Source organism: Bombina bombina, chromosome 3 (assembly GCF_027579735.1).
Source record: "Bombina bombina isolate aBomBom1 chromosome 3, aBomBom1.pri, whole genome shotgun sequence".
In the NCBI taxonomy this organism is placed as follows: domain Eukaryota; kingdom Metazoa; phylum Chordata; class Amphibia; order Anura; family Bombinatoridae; genus Bombina; species Bombina bombina.
Genome location: NC_069501.1, coordinates 114,046,410 through 114,067,684, shown reverse-complemented (window position 1 = coordinate 114,067,684; position 21,275 = coordinate 114,046,410). Strand labels below are relative to the sequence as shown.

Genomic DNA, 21,275 nt, shown 5'->3' with positions numbered 1-21,275 from the left:
ATGCTCTCAAGGCTTGGCCTCAGCTAGCAAAGGCCAAGTTCATACGGTTTCAATCAGACAACATGACGACTGTTGCGTACATCAACCATCAGGGGGGAACAAGGAGTTCCCTGGCGATGGAAGAAGTGACCAAAATCATTCAATGGGCGGAGACTCACTCCTGCCACTTGTCTGCAATCCACATCCCAGGAGTGGAAAATTGGGAAGCGGATTTTCTGAGTCGTCAGACATTTCATCCGGGGGAGTGGGAACTCCATCCGGAAATCTTTGCCCAAATTACTCAATTGTGGGGCATTCCAGACATGGATCTGATGGCCTCTCGTCAGAACTTCAAGGTTCCTTGCTACGGGTCCAGATCCAGGGATCCCAAGGCGACTCTAGTAGATGCACTAGTAGCACCTTGGACCTTCAAACTAGCTTATGTATTCCCGCCGTTTCCTCTCATCCCCCGGCTGGTAGCCAGGATCAATCAGGAGAGGGCATCGGTGATCTTGATAGCTCCTGCGTGGCCACGCAGGACTTGGTATGCAGACCTGGTGAATATGTCATCGGCTCCACCATGGAAGCTACCTTTGAGACGAGACCTTCTTGTTCAAGGTCCGTTCGAACATCCGAATCTGGTCTCACTCCAACTGACTGCTTGGAGATTGAACGCTTGATCTTATCAAAGCGAGGGTTCTCAGATTCTGTCATTGATACTCTTGTTCAGGCCAGAAAGCCTGTAACTAGAAAAATCTACCACAAAATATGGAAAAAATATATCTGTTGGTGTGAATCTAAAGGATTCCCTTGGGACAAGGTAAAAATTCCTAAGATTCTATCCTTTCTTCAAGAAGGTTTGGAGAAAGGATTATCTGCAAGTTCTTTGAAGGGACAGATTTCTGCCTTGTCTGTGTTACTTCACAAAAAGCTGGCAGCTGTGCCAGATGTTCAAGCCTTTGTTCAGGCTCTGGTTAGAATCAAGCCTGTTTACAAACATTTGACTCCTCCTTGGAGTCTCAATTTAGTTCTTTCAGTTCTTCAGGGGGTTCCGTTTGAACCCTTACATTCCGTTGATATTAAGTTATTATCTTGGAAAGTTTTGTTTTTGGTTGCAATTTCTTCTGCTAGAAGAGTTTCAGAATTATCTGCTCTGCAGTGTTCTCCTCCTTATCTGGTGTTCCATGCAGATAAGGTGGTTTTACGTACTAAACCTGGTTTTCTTCCGAAAGTTGTTTCTAACAAAAACATTAACCAGGAGATAGTCGTGCCTTCTTTGTGTCCGAATCCAGTTTCAAAGAAGGAACGTTTGTTGCACAATTTGGATGTAGTTCGTGCTCTAAAATTCTATTTAGATGCTACAAAGGATTTTAGACAAACATCTTCTTTGTTTCTTGTTTATTCTGGTAAAAGGAGAGGTCAAAAAGCAACTTCTACCTCTCTCTCTTTTTGGATTAAAAGCATCATCAGATTGGCTTACGAGACTGCCGGACGGCAGCCTCCTGAAAGAATCACAGCTCATTCCACTAGGGCTGTGGCTTCCACATGGGCCTTCAAGAACGAGGCTTCTGTTGATCAGATATGTAAGGCAGCGACTTGGTCTTCACTGCACACTTTTACTAAATTTTACAAATTTGATACTTTTGCTTCTTCTGAGGCTATTTTTGGGAGAAAGGTTTTGCAAGCCGTGGTGCCTTCCATCTAGGTGACCTGATTTGCTCCCTCCCTTCATCCGTGTCCTAAAGCTTTGGTATTGGTTCCCACAAGTAAGGATGACGCCGTGGACCGGACACACCTATGTTGGAGAAAACAGAATTTATGTTTACCTGATAAATTACTTTCTCCAACGGTGTGTCCGGTCCACGGCCCGCCCTGGTTTTTTAATCAGGTCTGATAATTTATTTTCTTTAACTACAGTCACCACGGTATCATATGATTTCTCCTATGCAAATATTCCTCCTTTACTTCGGTCGAATGACTGGGGAAGGCGGAGCCTAGGAGGGATCATGTGACCAGCTTTGCTGGGCTCTTTGCCATTTCCTGTTGGGGAGGAGAATATCCCACAAGTAAGGATGACGCCGTGGACCGGACACACCGTTGGAGAAAGTAATTTATCTGGTAAACATAAATTCTGTTTTTTTGTTTCTTTTGGCGTTTTCTTCAACCAGAAAAGTTGAACAAGGTGGTTCTTAGGAATCACTATAACTTCTTACCGAATATTATAACTTCTCATAATATTAACCCCCTAACTGCTCATCTAAGAGACCCTTTTATTTAAAAAAAAAAAAAATTAACACCGAACTATTAAACTTGGGAGTGTTTTATTGTGGTACATAATACAGTATCTCCCCTCATCTGGGCTTACTGAACAGTGCTAGGGCACGTATTGCCACTCATATCTAGAATTCCAAAGAAACTGCTGAAACGGAGGAAAGTTTTTCACCACAGGAGTCTTCCTGCAGCCTAACATTGGCTCAGCAACAGCACCCTGAAGTGCCCGGAGCCCTATTGTAGCTCACAACACAGTAAGCCCCTCCACACAACTATGCCTTTACCCTCTCCCTGAGATAGTTGTCGCCTAGTCCATCAGCTTGCTAAACTTGGCGGTCTAACGAGTGGCACAAAAATATTGAGCAGTGGCACATCCAGCCCAGCACACTATAGGAGAAGCTCAGGTAGAAGGTGCCCTTCCCCTGCATGCTACAAATTACACCTTTTAATTGACATTGGAGATGAGTCACATGACCGGGAAGCCTGCTAATTATCTGAGTGGTTGAGTCTGTCCTACTGATAGAGTGGTGAGTCCTTTCTACATCACTATATGCAGTAGACTGTTTTGTCAGTCATTACACCTCATATATTCTTTAAAGTGTAACTTTCTCCTCTCTGCACATTTTCTCCATCAGATATTTGTATTATGCTTATACCTAGAGACTTGCTTATGTAATCTCTTCAAAAAATTGGAACTTACCCTCACTCTGCTAGCAACATCACCATGTTTATACTTCAGATACATTTTTTCACTGAATATATGTGTATAAACTTGTTAGCAGTCATCTATTTCATCTTTTTTCCACTGTATCATCATATCTGTCTTCAATGGAAATTTTTGTGCTGTGCTCTCTTTTTAATCCTCCAAAGTGGGTCATATCCTATTAACTTTTCCCGGCATCATCCTGTGGTGACAAATTCTCTGAGGAGAGACACCCACCACAGCACACTACAACACACACATAAGTTGTTACTTTCTTTTCTTGTGAGCATTCACAAGCAGTGCAATTACTGTTCTGCAGTCTAAAAAGATGTTTTAAATACCCCCTATCTGCACTGAATTTTTGCACTTAGCTATATCCATAACAATGGAGTAATTTAACACTGCTGGGGGACTAGCACATCTCTTCCTTGGGCTTTTATAAGAGCATATCAAAACGACCTATACCTTGGAAAAAATCCCCAGTGAGGTTATTAAAAATCTTTCTGTAGCCAGTTTAGAAATTCTGTCTTACTCATCAAGACTCCCATGTACTATTCACATTGTGTCCACATGCCAATAAAATAAAAATAAAAAGTTTGATATTCCAAAACCCACGATTGCAGACTTTAATAGTAAATTACATTTAGACAAGGACTTGTCAGACGAGGAGTCTAGAAACTTAACTTCTTCTATTAGATCTGCTTCAGGACCTGACCGGGGAGACCCCCTCAAAAATGGGTAGAGGACATACAGCACTACATGACTCTATTAACCAGCTATCTAAACTATACCTCTCTAACCAAGGTAATAAGACCTCTGTAGCTGACCTGAGGCTGGACATAGCATCACTAGGAGAGATGACAGATGCATTTGAAAGGACATGCGTAGATCTGGCAGTCGATTAATTTAGTTTCTTACTCAGTCACTAGCAGAAATGATATCAGATCTTGAGCTTAAACTGGCTGACATTGAAGATCAGTTTTTCGCCAGTATAACATCAGAATAAGAGGTGTTTCTGCTGAAGACCTACCTGGATATTTACAAGGATTATTCAAAGAACTCTTGGGCACCCTACAAGATCAAGATCCCCTAATTAATCAAGCATATAGAGCTTTACGCCCTAGAACCATCTCATCTGATCAACCCAGAGACATCTACACTACTACACATTCAAAGAGAAAGTTTTGAGGACGGGATTTCAGAAATATCCTTATCTGAACCACATCAAGTTATTAAAATCTTTCCGGTCCTTTCCTTCTTCACTTTAGCAAAGAGAGGCTCATTCATGCTGTTCACTCAATATTTGAGAAACAACAATATTAAATACAGATGCAGTTTCCCAGTTAAAATGATTGTCCAATATGATAGCCAGACCTACATCATCTCTAGCCTGGATCATGGATTGAAACTTTTGGACTCAAGGGGCTTGTCACAAGCTCCCTCCACGGCTTCCACTACTACATCTGATTCTTTAAGTCTGAGACCTACTGCATCAGAACGGTGTCCACTGCCTAAGAGGCCCTCCAACACTTCAAAGAGAAAAGTTCCTTCCTCCTAAGAAGACAACCTTTTTTTTTCATTTCTCCAACATTGGTGTGTCCGGTCCACGGCGTCATCCTTACTTGTGGGAATATCTCTTCCCCAACAGGAAATGGCAAAGAGTCCCAGCAAAGCTGGCCATATAGCCCCTCCTAGGCTCTGCCCACCCCAGTCATTCTCTTTGCCGTTGCACAGGCAACATCTCCACGGAGATGGTTAAGTGTTTTTGGTGTTTATTAAATGTAGTTTTTTATTCTTCTATCAAGTGTTAGTTATTTTAAAATAGTGCTGGTATGTGCTATTTACTCTGAAACAGAAAAGGATGAAGATTTCTGTTTGTGAGAGGAAGATGATTTTAGCAGACAGTTACTAAAATCGATTGCTGTTTCCACATAGGACTGTTGAGATGAAGTAACTTCAGTTGGGGGAAACAGTTAGCAGACTTTTCTGCTTAAGGTATGACTAGACATATTTCTAACAAGACTGTGTAATGCTGGATGGCTGTCATTTCCCCTCATGGGGACCGGTAAGCCATTTTCTTAGTCTCAAACAGAATAAAGGGCTTAATATGGGCTATAAAACTGGTAGACACTTTTATGGGCTAAATCGATTGCTTTATTTGGACATTTTATACATGTTTATGCTGATAATTCACATTTATAAACTTGGGGAACGTTTTTTAACGGCAGGCACTATGTTAGACACCTTTTCCAGTCAGGGAGGACCTTCCCAGTTGTAGGCTGAGCCTCATTTTCGCGCCATTGCTGCGCAGTTGTTTTTGAGAGCAAGACATGCAGATGCATGTGTGAGGATCTGAAAGTAGCTGGAAAAGTTTCTAGAAGGCGTCATTTGGTATCGTATTCCCCTCTGGGCTTGGTTGTGTCACAGCAAAGGCTGTAGCTGGGACTGTATAGGGGTTAAATTTGTAAACTGCTCCTTCATACTTTTTCACATATTCAGTAATAAAGTGTGTTCAGTTTAAAATTTAAAGTGACAGTAACGGTTTTGTTTTAAAACGGTTTTTGTGCTTTATTGACAAGTTTAAGCCTGTTTAACATGTCTGTGCCTTCAGATGAGCTATGTTCTATATGTATGAAAGCCAATGTGTCTACCCATTTAAATTTGTGCCAGAGATTCACTCCGTTGGTGGCTGACCCTGGACCATCTATCCCAGGGAATGAGCTTCCGCAGACCAGAGTGGGTCATTGTCACGACCAACGCCAGTCTAGTGGGCTGCGGCGCGGTCTGGGAAACCCTGAAAACTCAGGGACTATGGTCTCGGGAAAAGTCTCTTCACCCGATAAACATTCTGGAACTAAGAGCGATCTTCAATGCTCTCAGGGCTTGGCCTCAGCTAGCAAAGGCCAGATTCATAAGATTCCAATCAGACAACATGACGACCGTTGCGTATATCAATCATCAGGGGGGAACAAGGAGTTCCCTGGCGATGAAAGAAGTGACCAAAATAATACAATGGGCGGAGGATCACTCCTGCCACCTATCTGCGATCCACATCCCAGGTGTGGAAAACTGGGAAGCGGATTATCTGAGTCGTCAGACATTCCATCCGGGGGAGTGGGAACTCCACCCGGAGATTTTTGCCCAACTAACTCAATTATGGGGCATTCCAGACATGGATCTGATGGCGTCTCGTCAGAACTTCAAGGTTCCTTGCTACGGGTCCAGATCCAGGGATCCCAAGGCGACTCTAGTAGATGCACTAGTAGCACCTTGGACCTTCAACCTAGCTTATGTATTTCCACCGTTTCCTCTCATTCCCAGGCTGGTAGCCAGGATCAAACAGGAGAGGGCCTCGGTGATCTTGATAGCTCCTGCGTGGCCACGCAGAACTTGGTATGCAGACCTGGTGAATATGTCATCGGTTCCACCATGGAAGCTACCTTTGAGACAGGACCTTCTTGTTCAGGGTCCATTCAAACATCCAAATCTGGTCTCCCTCCAGCTGACGGCTTGGAGATTGAACGCTTGATTCTATCAAAGCGTGGGTTTTCAGATTCTGTGATAGATACTCTGGTTCAGGCCAGAAAACCGGTAACTAGAAAGATTTACCATAAAATATGGAAAAGATATAACTGTTGGTGTGAATCCAAAGGATTCCCATGGAATAAGATAAAAAATCCTAAGATTCTCTCCTTTCTACAAGAAGGTTTGGAGAAAGGATTATCTGCAAGTTCTCTAAAAGGACAGATCTCTGCTTTATCTGTCTTACTACGCAAAAGACTGGCAGCTGTGCCAGATGTTCAAGCATTTGTTCAGGCTCTGGTTAGGATCAAGCCTGTTTACAGACCTTTGACTCCTCCCTGGAGTCTAAATCTAGTTCTTTCAGTTCTTCAAGGGGTTCCGTTTGAACCTTTACATTCCATAGATATTAAGTTACTATCTTGGAAAGTTTTGTTTTTGGTTGCTATTTCTTCTGCTAGAAGAGTTTCAGAGTTATCTGCTTTGCAGTGTTCTCCGCCTTATCTGGTGTTCCATGCAGATAAGGTGGTTTTGCGTACTAAGCCTGGTTTTCTTCCAAAGGTTGTTTCTAACAAGAATATTAACCAGGAGATAGTTGTACCTTCTTTATGTCCGAATCCAGTTTCAAAGAAGGAACGTTTGTTACACAATTTGGACGTAGTCCGTGCTCTAAAATTCTATTTAGAGGTTTATTCTGGTAAAAGGAGAGGTCAAAAAGCGACTTCTACCTCTCTTTCCTTTTGGCTTAAAAGCATCATCCGATTGGCTTACGAGACTGCCGGACGGCAGCCTCCTGAAAGAATCACAGCTCACTCAACTAGGGCTGTGGCTTCCACATGGGCCTTCAAGAACGAGGCTTCTGTTGACCAGATATGTAAGGCAGCGACTTGGTCTTCACTGCACACTTTTGCCAAATTTTACAAATTTGATACTTTTGCTTCTTCGGGGGCTATTTTTGGGAGAAAGGTTTTGCAAGCCGTGGTGCCTTCCGTTTAGGTAACCTGATTTGCTCCCTCCCTTCATCCGTGTCCTAAAGCTTTGGTATTGGTTCCCACAAGTAAGGATGACGCCGTGGACCGGATACACCAATGTTGGAGAAAACAGAATTTATGCTTACCTGATAAATTACTTTCTCCAACGGTGTGTCCGGTCCACGGCCCGCCCTGGTTTTTTAATCAGGTCTGATGAATTATTTTCTCTAACTACAGTCACCACAGTACCATATGGTTTCTCTTATATTTTTCCTCCTGTCCGTCGGTCGAATGACTGGGGTGGGCGGAGCCTAGGAGGGACTATATGGCCAGCTTTGCTGGGACTCTTTGCCATTTCCTGTTGGGGAAGAGATATTCCCACAAGTAAGGATGACGCCGTGGACCGGACACACCGTTGGAGAAAGTAATTTATCAGGTAAGCATAAATTCTGTTTTTTCCAGTCCACATAGAGGTCAGAAGGCTACTGCGGTTACTTTTTTGATAAAGTGAAAAAATAGAAGTGCTATTGACTGATGTTGATCAATGTCATCACACAATAGCATTAATATTTGTGTGCTCCACTTGTAATCTAGGCCAAAATGCTTAATTATGCATAATTTGAAAACCTTCCAATACTATAATAAAAGTACATGTTTTTCTAAAACCTTTATTTTGCATGCAAATCTGTTACGGAGCAGTCACTTTCTAATGCAGACATAAAATATTGACACTAATGTCCCTTTTTTAAAGCTTAAAGGGACATAAACAAGTTGGGATAGAAGCAAATAAGCTGCTGTGAAATACAATGCCTGTGTTTCTGTAGCTAAACACTAAGGGGAGGATCAGGACTACTTTAGACAGCATGGCTATATAACTAATTTTGCTTATTTTTTTAAATACTTTATGCAAACTAGTTTTACTTAATTAGCCCTTTTAGGAAATGTACAGATCTCAACATGTTTTATGGCACTTTAAAATAAAAAAAAATAATAAAAAAAAAAAACAGGGGCATTTGTATAGGAAGATTTCTCTTTTTTTTTTTTTATCATTTTAGAATGCCATCTTTTATAAGCAGCAAAGGAAAACGTTGACTTTAACAAATCCCTTGACTTGGTATTTCCAAATAGTGAAGTATGCAGTAAATATTGAGGACAATTAGGACTTGTCTTGATTTAAAATAAAGAATTACAAGGCAGTAACTAAAACCACTCGGTTCTGCTTTTACACGGTTTTCTGCCATTTTGGGTGATGAGTTTGACTTCAGTGTTTTAGGGTGGTATTACATTAAAAATAAATACTACTTTACTGTATTAGTAGGTTTGAAGGACATGTGTTTTGTGATATTTATGTACTCTTATGGCCCTTTATAACTAAATGGTTTGCAGAAGTATTCCCTTATTGCTGAAAACTTCTTGAGCCAATGAAAGGCAGATGTCTCTGGCGTGATCTTAAATAGTACTCCTTGATATTCGCTCTACCACTCAATTTGTTTAAAGGGTCATGAAATTCAGAATTAAACTTTCATTATTCAGACGGCGAGTACAATTTAAAAAAACTTTCCAATCTAATTATTTTGTCAGATTTGATTTTGTTCATTTGATATCCTTTGTTGCAGAGTATGCCTTAGCATACATGTGTGTGTGGAGCACTATATGACAGCAGTTTAGCAATGCTTTTAACAGTTTTATAGACTTATGAGCACATTGACAGCAGTGTTTGCACAAAGTATAACATTATTAAAAGTAGTTTCTATATAGTGCTCCAGACATCAATTAAGAATGCAAAGAAAACAGGATACAACTTTCCAATTTAGTTAAATCTGAATCCATAAAGAAAACTGAATCTCCGGTCCCTTTGTATAGAAATGATTGTACCTTTTAACTGGAGAAAATGTTACATGTCTACAGTAAACATTACATTTCAGTGTACAGAATGTGACCTTCAGTTTAAAAAACAATATTCTAAATGGGGAAAATAACATTTCAAGTGTTAGTAAGAAATACAAATCTAGCATTGCTGCCAATAAGCAAACAGAATCCATATTCAGGTGTCAAAAAAGAAAAAAAACTGGGTAAAATACTATTTTCTTTCATGTAAGTGGCAAGAGTCCATGAGCTAGTGACGTATGGGATATACATTCCTACTAGGAGGGGGCAAAGTTTCCAAAACCTCAAAATGCCTATAAATACACCTCCCACCTCACTCATACCTTAGTTTTACAAACTTTGCCTTCGTTGGAGGATAGTGAAGCAAGTTGTGCTTGATTTCTTCTGTGAAAGACGCTTCTAAGCATTTTGAAGCCCAGTTCCTCTTAAAGTACAGTGTTTGTCTGAGGGATGTGAAGGGAGTATTGCCTGATGATGCCATGCTTTCACCTATGGGAAATCTATTCTAAAGCTCTCTGTAATTTCAGTTGTGGTGATTCATCTGCCACCTCCCTTTACAGATCAACATTATACTCCTCTACCATTACCACTGCTGGTGTGTTTCAGTACTGGTTTGGCTGTCTGCTATATGTGAACAGAGGAAAGCTGGCGCTATAGAACACCCTAATGCCAAGTACGGGAGGGCTCCCTCAAACAGGCCCCAAAAATTAGAAATTAAAAACAAAGCTGGTGTACTGGTGCTAAAAGCTAGGGAGAAAGGATAAAGCTATATAGATGGTTATATAACAAATTGCTGTATACAGGATAGAAAATAGTAAATAGTAATTAAAGATAACCTATAATCTAAAGATTAGCTCGAAAGAAGCAGATTACAGTAGATATAAATTCAATAAGCTATATACAATATATGGGAATGCGATATCCTAACCACAATGCAGGGTCAATAAATAAAATACAATAGGAATGGATAACAATAATGAGTAGATGGTAAGCCTTAATAATAATGTGTCTACTCGAAAAGAACCAAACTGATGGATCCAAACAAATACAGCCTAAGATTCGGCTTACAGCATGGAACAAGGAGTGTCTTATACATATGTTCGCAATGGAGCCCAATAAATAAAGTCCTACAATAAAAAGTGCACTAAATTGTACATAAAATTTAATAATGAAACAATTATGAAATTATACTAAAAATATACTAAAACAGGACTGACAATAAATCTAAGACGCAACATATAATAGAAATATAACTAAGACACAACTTCCATGGCCATGGAAAAAAATTTATATAAAAAAACTTTACTGGACGTCCGTTAAAAATGTAAAGAAATAGTATACTGAATAGAAAATAATGTATTCAATTACCAAATAAGTTCATGTTAAAAATACTTGCTGCCAAAAAAGGGAAGTTTAGAAAAGGGGGTGTACTGGTCAGCTTTTTTATTCACAATGTTATTAATGCAGCTGCTATAGCTAAATAGTACCTGCTTATACTCTCTCTACGTCTAGAGGAGTACATTTGTGGTCCATGCCCATGTGGTGAATGATGTGAATCAGTACTGGTGGCACTAAATTTCAGCCGTTCCAGTGGTTCCGGTTGCTTCCTTCGTTCTTCGGTAAGCGAGTACTCCACAGGGACCTCCGATATGCGTGTGTTGTTCACTTCTGTGTTCTGCTGCGTCAGGTGATTCTATGGTCACATGTATCTACACTCAGCTGTAGCCAGTTGGAGTGACATAAGCCTCTTTACGATCGGGACAAAACCTCCTTATTCTCGTAGCTGGTTTTGGGTCTCTCTGGTCAATAATACAGGTATTCAATAATGAAACCCAGACTCAAAAGGACCAAATATTGACACTCGGTTATAGAGTCTGCCAGAAAGTGTCAACTTTATATACTGACTTAAGAGTTTTGTATATAATAGTCCTTTAAAAATTCGAACCAGTCACAAAATAATATATACAGAGACACTTGTGTACAAAATTATAATAAAACATAGAGCTTTTGCTAATATAAATTTCAGCATCTAAATAAATAAATATAGAGCAATCAAGAACTGCCATCATTACATATAATAAGGAATTGGGTGTAGTGGACAGCGCCAAAATTCTGAAATGTACTGCTCAACTTCTAAAAGAACGGCCACCCAATATGGTCGTTATATCAAGGAGGATGAGGGGAGTGTAGAAGGAGCGCCACAAAGAGGCTTTAGTACATATAATGTGGTATATAAATTCAGCGATCAGATGGGTGTGGAAATGGTGATCAGATGAGTTTAAATAGATGGTTGACAAAATGGTGAATAAAAATTGGAAATAGAAAATGGTGTATATAAAATTCTTTAGCCTAACGTATACGTCCCTATACGGTGATTCTATTTGTGGTCAGTTGATGAGCAATTCAACAACGTGTATATGATTCTATTATATTTAATTCTTTGATAATATTATAGGAAATTAATAATAACTCAAAGAAAATGAATAATTCAGTCTCTATCATTCCCTTCAGTGGCTATGTGCATGGAAGTTTTAGGTCTCATGACTGCAGCATCGGATGCAATCCCCTTTGCTCATTTTCATATGAGACCTCTACAGCTTTGCATGTTGCACCAATGGTGCAGGGATTATACTCCAATATCACAGTTGATATACTTAAATCCCAACATTCAACACTCTCTAACTTGGTGATTAAACCATCACCTTATTGTTGAAGGTGCCTTTGTCTGAGGGATGTGAAGGGATTTCACATCCCTTCACATGTGAAATCCCTTCACATCCCTCACATTTCTTTGTTGATCCTTCCTGGACTGTGATCACAACAGATGCAAGTCTTTCGGGTTGGGGAGCTGTCTGGGGGTCTCTGACAGCACAAGGGGTTTGGGAACCTCAGGAGGCGAGGTTACCAATCAATATCTTAGAACCCCATGCTAATTCCAGAGCTCTTGAGGCTTGGCCTCTATTGAAGTGGGAACTTTATATTCAATTTCAAACAGACAATGTCACTACAGTGACATATGTCAATCATCAAGGGGGGACTCGCAGTCCTTCAGCAATGAAAGAAGTATCTCTGATACTTTCTTGGGCGGAATCCAACTCTTGTCAAATTCTGCGATTCATATCTCAGGAGTAGATAATTGGGAAGCAGATTATCTTGTCAGACTTTACATCCGGGAGAGTGGTCTCTCCATCCAGATGTTTTTTTCAATTGGTACAGATGTGGGGTCATCCAGAAATATATCTGATGGCCTCACGTCTGAACAAGAAGCTTCCAATATACCTTTCCAGGTCCAAGGATCCTCAGGCAGAGATGGTGGATGCTCTAGCAGTGCTTTGGTTTTACCAACCTGCTTACATTTTTCTACCTCTGGTTCTTCTTCCAAGGGTGATCTCCAAGATCATAATGGAACGATCTTATGGGTTTCTGATAGCACCAGCTTGGCCTCTCAGGTTTTGGTATGTGGACCTTGTCAGGATGTCCAGTTGCCAGCCTTGGCCACTTTTTTTAAGGCTAGTCCTTCTGTCTCGGGCCATTTTTCCATAAGGATCTCCAATCTCTAAATTCGATGGCATGGAAATTGAACGCTTAGTGCTTAGTCATAGAGGTTTCTCTGACTCAGTGATTAGCACTATGATACAGGCTCGACAAGTGTCAAGATGCCAGGAATCAGACAGACGAGCAGTGCAAAAATAATCACACCTTTATTAATAGCAAATAATAATAAAAAGTCCACAAGTCAAATAACAAGCCAGGAATCAAAACCAGAGCTGGTAGTCAGACGAGCCGAGTCAGGAGCCAAAGCGAGTAGTCAGACAAGCCGGAATCAGGAACAAGGAGAACAGCAGAGTCAGGAACAAGCCAGGGATCAGGAACCAGGAGGGACGTCAGACAGCCAGGTAATACACAGGAGCTCTCACAAACAGGTCTGAGACAACGCAAGGGCAAAGCATACTGAACAGAGGCCCTTTAAATAATAAGTAATGACATCACAATTCTGAGACTGCATCCTGTCTCACACGGATGATGTACACCAGTCTGGCCATAAAAGGAAGTGCAGGAAATGAGCATCATCACACAGTATGCACCAGAGTCAGCAAGAGAGGTGAGTAAAATGGCTACCAGCAGCACATGGCAAACAAAGCAGGGAAAAACCCTGACAGTACCCTCCCCTCAACAACCCCTCCCCCGCGGGAGGACAAAAGGCTTATTGGGGAAACGGGCATGGAAGGCACGAAGGAGGGCGGGACCATGAACATTAGAAGAGGGAACCCATGAACGCTCCTCCGGATCGTAGCCCCTCCAGTGAACCAAATGCTGTACGCGGCCCCTGGACATACTAGAGTCAATAATGCTGCTGACCTCATACTCCTCATGGTTGTCAACAAAGATAGGACGGGGATGAGGCAACACAGTGGTAAACCGATTACAAACCAATGGTTTCAAGAGGGAGACATGAAAAACATTGGAGATGCGCATTGCAGGAGGAAGGTCAAAAGCGTAGGCCACAGGATTGACCCGTCGGAGTATTCGAAAAGGACCAACATAACGGGGAGCCAGTTTATTGGAAGGCACACGCAGGTTCAAGTTGCAGGAGGACAGCCAAACTCTCTCACCAACCTGGTAGGAAGGCGCGGGCAGACGCCTACGATCAGCCTGGAACTTTTGGGTCTGCATAGAACGATTAAGGCAATCCTGAATCTGCACCCACGTGGAACGGAGTTGCCCGGAGATGCTCCTCCAAAGACGGAATACCCAGAGACATGAATTAATCGGGCAACAAGGATGGTTGAAACCCATAATTCGCCATGAACGGGGATAACTTTGGAGAAGCATTAATAGCACTATTACGAGCAAACTCTGCCCAAGGTAACAGTTCAGACCAATTATTGTGGTGATCTGAGACATGGCAACGAAGGAACTGTTCCAGAGCTGGATTAGACCGTTCCGCAGCCCCATTGGATTGAGGGTGATATGCCGAGGAGAAGAAAAGCTGGATCCCCATTTGAGCACAAAAGGAACGCTAAAATCTGGAGACAAACTGGCTACCCCGGTCTGACACTATCTCCTTGGCTAACCCATGTAAACGGAAGACTTCCCGGGCAAAAATTGAAGCAAGCTCCTGAGCAGTAGGCAACTTCTTCAAGGGAATGCAATGTGACATTTTAGAAAAACGGTCAACCACCATAAGGATAACAGTATTGCCATCGGAAACAGGGAGCTCGACAATGAAGTCCATGGAAAGATGTGTCCAAGGACGCTCATCATTAGCAATAGGTTGAAGAAGACCCACAGGAAGACTTTGAGGAGTCTTATTCTGTGCACAGACTGAGCAGGAGGCACAATACTCAGCAACATCAGAACAAAGACTTCGACACCAGAATTGTCGAGTGACAGACCAAATCATTTGGTTTTTGCCTGGGTGACCTGCGGCTTTAGGATAGTGGTAAGTGTGCAAAAGTTTAGTTTGAAGATTCTCGGGAACAAAACACTTACCACTAGGTTTCTCAGGAGGTGCATTGGTTTGTGCAGCTCGGATCTCCTCCCCCAAGGGAGAAGTCAAATTAGTACGTATGGTAGCAAAGATATGGTCAGGAGGTATAACTGGAGTGGGTACAGACTCCTCCTTTGACAGAGGCGAAAATTTTCGAGAGAGGGCATCAGCCCTAACATTCTTACTACCAGGCAGGTAGGAGACCACATAATTAAACCGAGACAAAAATAGCACCCATCTGGCCTGTCGGGGCGACAAATGTTTTGCTTCAGATAGATAAGTTAAATTCTTGTGGTCAGTAAGAATGAGCACTGGCATGCTAGTACCCTCAAGAAGATGCCTTGAGAAGATGCAATATTGCTGCTGTGCTCTCTGTATTAAGATGCCTCCATTCCTTGAGTGCCAAAATTATGGCCAGTAATTCCCTGTCGCCAATTTCATAATTGCACTCCACTGGAGACAATTTCTTAGAGAAGAAACCACGAGGATGCAAGGATCCGTCAGGCGTAGGACGTTGAGACAAGAGGGCACCTACTCCAGTCTCAGATGCATCGACCTCAAGAACGAAAGGCAGGACAGGGTTAGGATGAGCCATAACTGGAGCGGCAGCAAAGGCAGTCTTAAGACTATCAAAGGCCTTAATGGCAGTAGGGGACCAATGGAGTGGATCATTCTCTTTACGGGTCATGCCTATGATAGGTTGGACCAAGGAAGAAAAGTTTTTAATAAACTTTCTATAGTAATTGGCGAACCCCAAAAAACGTTGAATAGACCGAAGACCAACTGGGCGAGGCCACTGCAGAACTGCAGATAACTTGTCAGGATCCATGGAGAACCCTGCAACGGAGATAACGTAACCTAGGAAGGTTACTTAAGTCTGATGGAACTCACATTTCTAGAGTTTACAAAACAGGCCGTTCTCATGTAGTCTCTGAAGAACCCGTGTAACATCAGAACGATGAGCCTCAAGTGTGGGTGAGTGTATGAGGATGTCGTCTAAGTACACCACAACACACTGTTGCAACATATCTCGTAGGACATCATTAATAAATTCCTGGTAAACAGCAGGAGCATTACATAGACCAAAGGGCATTACAAGATACGTATAATGCCTGCTCCTGGTATTAAATGCTGTTTTCCATTGGTGGCCCTCTTTGATACTAACGAGATTGTACGCTCCTCTCAAATCAAGTTGAGTAAAGACCATAGCTCCCTTGAGGCGGTAAAAGAGTTCCGTAATGAGAGTAATAGGGTAAGCATTCTTAATAGTAAGACGATTAAGACCCCTATAATCGATGCATGGTCTTAACTCGCCACCAGTTTTCTTCACAAAGAAGAAGCCAGCCCCTGCAGGAGAGCTGTATTTGCAGATGATTCCCCGTGACAGAGCATCAGCAACATACTCTTCCATAGCACAATTCTCCGTAACAGACAGAGGGTAAACTTGGACTCACGGAGGAATGGCTCCGGGTTGCAGGTCTATGGCACAATCGTAAGACCGGTGAGAAGGCAACATACCGGCACACACCTTGTCAAAAATGTCTAGAAATTCTTGGTACTCCTCTGGCAATTGAGATACCGAAGAAGTGCACAAGAGTTTAACTGGTTTCCGAAAACAAGTGGAAATACATTGCGGAGACCACAACAACATTTCGGACCTGCTCCAGTCAGGGGCGTATTAATGCAAAGGCCAACAAGGCCGGTGCCTAGGGCGGCAGTTTTGAGTGCCTAGGGCAGCACAAAACCTAAATACGCCCCTGGCTCCAGTCGAGACTGGTATTGTGCTTTTGGAGCCAGGGATAAGCCAGAACAACCGGAAAATGCAGAGAGTATCACCTGGAACTGGAGGGTTTCAAAATGGAGAGCCCCAAAAGCCATGGATAACGGAGCAGTTTCGTGAGTAACGAGTGCGGGCTTAAGGGGCCTGCCATCAATGGCCTCAATAGCAAGCGGAACGGACCAAGGGAAAATAGGAATGGAGTGCTTTGATACAAAAGCACTGTCAATGAAATAGCCCGCAGCACCGGAGTCAATAAGAGCCTGGGTGACTATGGAGGAGTCCACCCAGAAAAGGACAACTGTGACCAAAGGTTTCTCCTTTAGCGGTTCCGGGGACGAGGATAAACCACCCAAGGTCTGCCATCGACAGGACCTTAGGTGTGAGCATTTCCCGGCCGTGTAGGACAAGACTTCAAAAGGAGGTTGCCATGTAACCCACAATAGAGGCAGAGCCCCTCCCTCCTCCTAAATGCCCTCTCCACCGCGGAGAGACGCGTGAATCCCAACTGCATCGGCTCAGCAGTACCTGCTGACTCGGGATGAGGAGGCATGGGAGAAGAGGGAGGCATGGGTGGGAACGAACACGTAGGAGACAACAAAAAAGGAGGCTTCCGCAAGGGCTCCTTGAAAGAGGGCCTCTCTCTGAGTCTGATGTCAATTAGGATAAAAAAAGACACCAATACCTCGAGATCCTCTGATGCGATTAAAGACGAAGTTGCTGCCAGAGATTTACCAGAGAGCCCATTAAAGAAGGCGGCAACAAGGACTTCATTTTTCCAACCTGCCTCTGCGGCAAGCGTACGGAACTCAATGGCATACTGAGCAACAGATCTTGTACCTTGCTGAATGGACATGAGTCGTTTGGCAGCAGAGGAGGAGCGAGCCGAAACATCAAATACCCTTTGAAAAGGAAGCCACAAATTCAGGGTAATTTGAAATCAGATTTATTAGTCTCCTACAAGGGATTAGCCCAGGCAAGAGCTGTGTCAGAGTAACGAGATGAGAAATCCCACCTTAGGTTCAAAAACCCTCTGCACTGATTAGGATCGCCTCCATATCACTGAGGTAGAAGTGCAGAACCGGACATGCTCCTGGTAGGACTAGGTGCAGCAGCGGAAACGGGAGCAGCCATAACTTGTGGGACACGTTAGTCAAAATGTGCACTGCGAGTCAGCAGGGTTGGCAGGGCTAGTGCAAATTGATCCAAGCGGTGATCCTGTTCATCCATCCTGGAAATTATATCAGGTAAAGGTGGATTATTAGCACCATAAGGATTCATGGCTCTTGCGTAATGTCAGGATGCCAGGAATGAGACAAAAATAATCACACCTTTTATTAATAGCAAAAAATAATAAAAAGTCCACAAGTCAAATAACAAGCCAGAAATCAAAACCAGAGCTGGTAGCCAGACGAGCCAAGTCAGGAGCCAAAGCGGATAGTCAGTCGAGCTGGAATCAGGAACAAGGAGAACAGCAGAGTCAGGAACAAGCCAGGGATCAGGAACCAGGACGGACGTCAGACAGCCAGGTAATACACAGGAGCTCTCACAAACAGGTCTAAAACAACGTAAGGGCAAAGCATACTGAACAGAGGCCCTTTAAATAATAAGTGATGACATCACAATTCTAAGACTGCATCCTGTCTCACACGGATGATAGACAGCAGTCTGGACATTAAAGGAAGTGAAGGAAATGAGCAGCATCACACAGTATGCACCAGAGTCAGCAAGGGAGGTGAGTAAAATGGCTGCCAGCAGCACATGACAAACAAAGCAGAAAAAAAAACCTGACAAGTAAGTCTGTTTAAAGGAAAATGTATTATCGAGTTTGGAAAACCTATATTTCATGGTGTTCTACTCATGAGTATTCTTGACATGCTTTTAGAATTCCTAGGATTTTACAGTTTCTTCAGGATGGTTTGGATGAGGGTTTGTCTGCTAATACTTTAAAAGGACAGATTTCTGCTCTTTCTGTTTTATTTCATAGAAAGACTTCTTGACATTCACTGTTTTGTTCAGGCTTTAATTCGTATTAAACCTGTTGTTAAATTAATTTCTCCTCCTTGGAGTCTCAATTTGGTTTTGATAACTTTAGAGGCTCCTTCTTTTGAGCCTATGCATTCTCTGGACAATAAATTGCTTTCTTGGAAAGTATTATTTATTTTTGGCTATCTCCTCTGCTAGAAGAGTTTCAGAATTGTCTGCTCTTTCTTGTGAGTCTCCTTATCTGATTTTCCATCAACATAAAGCTATTTTGCGAACTTCATTTAAATTTTTGTCTAAAGTTGTGAATTCTAACATCATCAATAGGGAAATTGTTGTTCCTCCTTTGTGTCCTAATTCTAAGAAAACTCTTGTAAGGTCTTTACATTCTTTGGATGTGGTAAGAGCTTTGAAATATTATGTTGAGGCTACTAAAGATTTCAGAAAGACTTCTAGTCTATTTGTTATTTTTTTCTGGCTCCAGGAAAGGTCAGAAAGCTTCTGCTATTTCTCTGGCTTCTTGGTTGAGACTTTTGATTCACAAAGCTTATTTGGAGGCGAGGCAGTCTCTGCCTCAGAGAATTACAGCTCATTCTACTAGATCAGTTGCCACTTCTTGGGCTCTTAAGAATGAAGCTTCAGTTGATCAAATTTGCAAAGCAGCAACTTGGTCTTCTTTGCATACTTTTACTAAGTTTTACCACTTTGATGTGTTTGCTTCTTTGGAAGCAGCCTTTGGTAGAAATGTTCTTCAGGCAGTTGTCTCAGTTTGATTCTAATGCCTTTGATTTGAGTTTTTTTTTTTTTTTAAGAAAACATAATTATTTTTTTGGGATTTAATTTCTCAGCGGAAATAGCTGGGGGGGTTTTTTATCCCTCCCTCTCTAGTGCCTCGTGGACTTCCACATCTTGGGCATTATATCCCATACGTCACTAGCTCATGGACTCTTGCCACTTACATGAAAGAAAACATAATTTATGTAAGAACTTACCTGATAATATCATTTCTTTCATAGTGGCAAGAGTCCATGAAACCCACCCTTTTGATTTTTTTTGTATAAAGCACATTATTTTTTCCAGTTCCTCTTTTTGTATGCTTTTTACTCCTGTTTTTTTTTTTACACCTCATTTCTTGGCTATACGTTAAACTGAGGTATGAGTGAGGTGGGAGGTGTATTTATAGGCATTTTGAGGTTTGGGAAACTTTGCCACCTCCTGGTAGGAATGTATATCCCATACGTCACTAGCTCATGGACTCTTGCCACTATGAAAGAAATTAATTTGCCAGGTAAGTTCTTAAATAAATTATGTTTTTTTTGTTATTAAAATATAGTATAAATTATTTACAAGCAAATGGTAGTAAAAGTCTAATTCTTTTTTTTTTTTTTTTTTTTCTTCAATTTTAAGAAATCTGTTCCAAAGGCGTCACACAGTGGATTATTACAAATTAATGAGAACATTTGCTCGGCATATGCCGTGCCTGTTACGTTAATAAACAAACTAGAAGATCAAAAAGAGAATGAGGAGGATTCTTGTGATCAAGGGTATGCACAGAGAAAGACATTTTTGGATAATGCAGAAAGTGACGTGACTGGAGGGGATACTAGTGCACTTTCCTTTACCCCAGCCTCGTCATCAGCGGAGTCTAGTGGCCAAGTCTGTGATTCTGTAGCAGAAGAGGCGATTCATAAAGTGCAACCGCTTATCTTAGACAATAATGACAGTTGTCCTGCAAATGCTGTCGATTTTAAAAACACTTCAAAACTTTCATTCAATTCTAATTCAGTTTTTAATATCAATTTAAATTCTGTATTAGTAGGGAACCCAGAAGATCTTTGGACTGGTTTCAAGAAGCACACGTCTCAGAGAAATGATCTCAAGACTTCTCCAGTCCTACAGGAGCATGGAAGTGCCCTAGCTGTACACAAGCCAACTATTTTGTCAAACTTGCTAAGTTTAGATGCTACAGGAATCCTTTCTTCTCAAGAATCTATTTCTGAAGACTATGTTAGTTCAGAATCTGGTGATGCATCTGATGCTGATGAACATATTGTTTCAGGTTACATGAGGAGAGGCTCATAATGTAACAGCTTGAAGACAAATGTATTATCCATGCAAAGTATTGACATATCAAGTAGATGCAACTAAAGATGGCCATTTTGGCGTTATCTTTTTAAATTACTCTATACTGTATACATTCATTTTACAAATATAACATTTGTGGTAATTTATTCTTGAAAATTATGAGGCACTGGGTGGGAAAAATCAGTTGAGATCTTTTTTGTTTTTGTTTTTTTGTATATATATATATATATATATATATATATATATATATATATATATATATATATATATATATATATATAACTGGTGCTCCTCAACTTTTTTTTAAGCTGCTGAGGTTGCCTTCTGAAGCAAAATAATTATTACATGTTTTATGTATTAACACATTATTTAGACATTTGGGTTGTAGGTCTGACTAAACATTTCTCATAGAGCTATATGGAGGGACATTAAACTGCCTTACATTTTTTATCTCCGAAGTTGTTATCAATAGTAGATTGTGGAAAACAATAGTTAAGATGTTGCCCATACCTTTTCTTCAGATGTTAAGGAAGAAATTAGTGAGATCTGAAAAACTTTCTATGCACTTGTCTAAAAGGTAATCTTGAAGAGATAAAGCAGCATTAATAA

General features: G+C 41.4%; 1 protein-coding gene across 1 annotated transcript in view; it reads left to right on the top strand.

The window, feature by feature from the left end:
- The window catches only part of IFNAR2 (interferon alpha and beta receptor subunit 2), a 255,966-nt gene extending 235,154 nt beyond the window's left edge, over window positions 1-20,812 (top strand). Inside the window, exon 8 of the mRNA XM_053705967.1 lies at window positions 19,989-20,812. Within this exon, the coding sequence (XP_053561942.1) occupies window positions 19,989-20,663 (675 nt within the window). The 3' untranslated portion in view covers window positions 20,664-20,812. The remainder of the gene's footprint in view (window positions 1-19,988) is intronic.
- The last annotated feature ends 463 nt before the right edge of the window (window positions 20,813-21,275 follow it).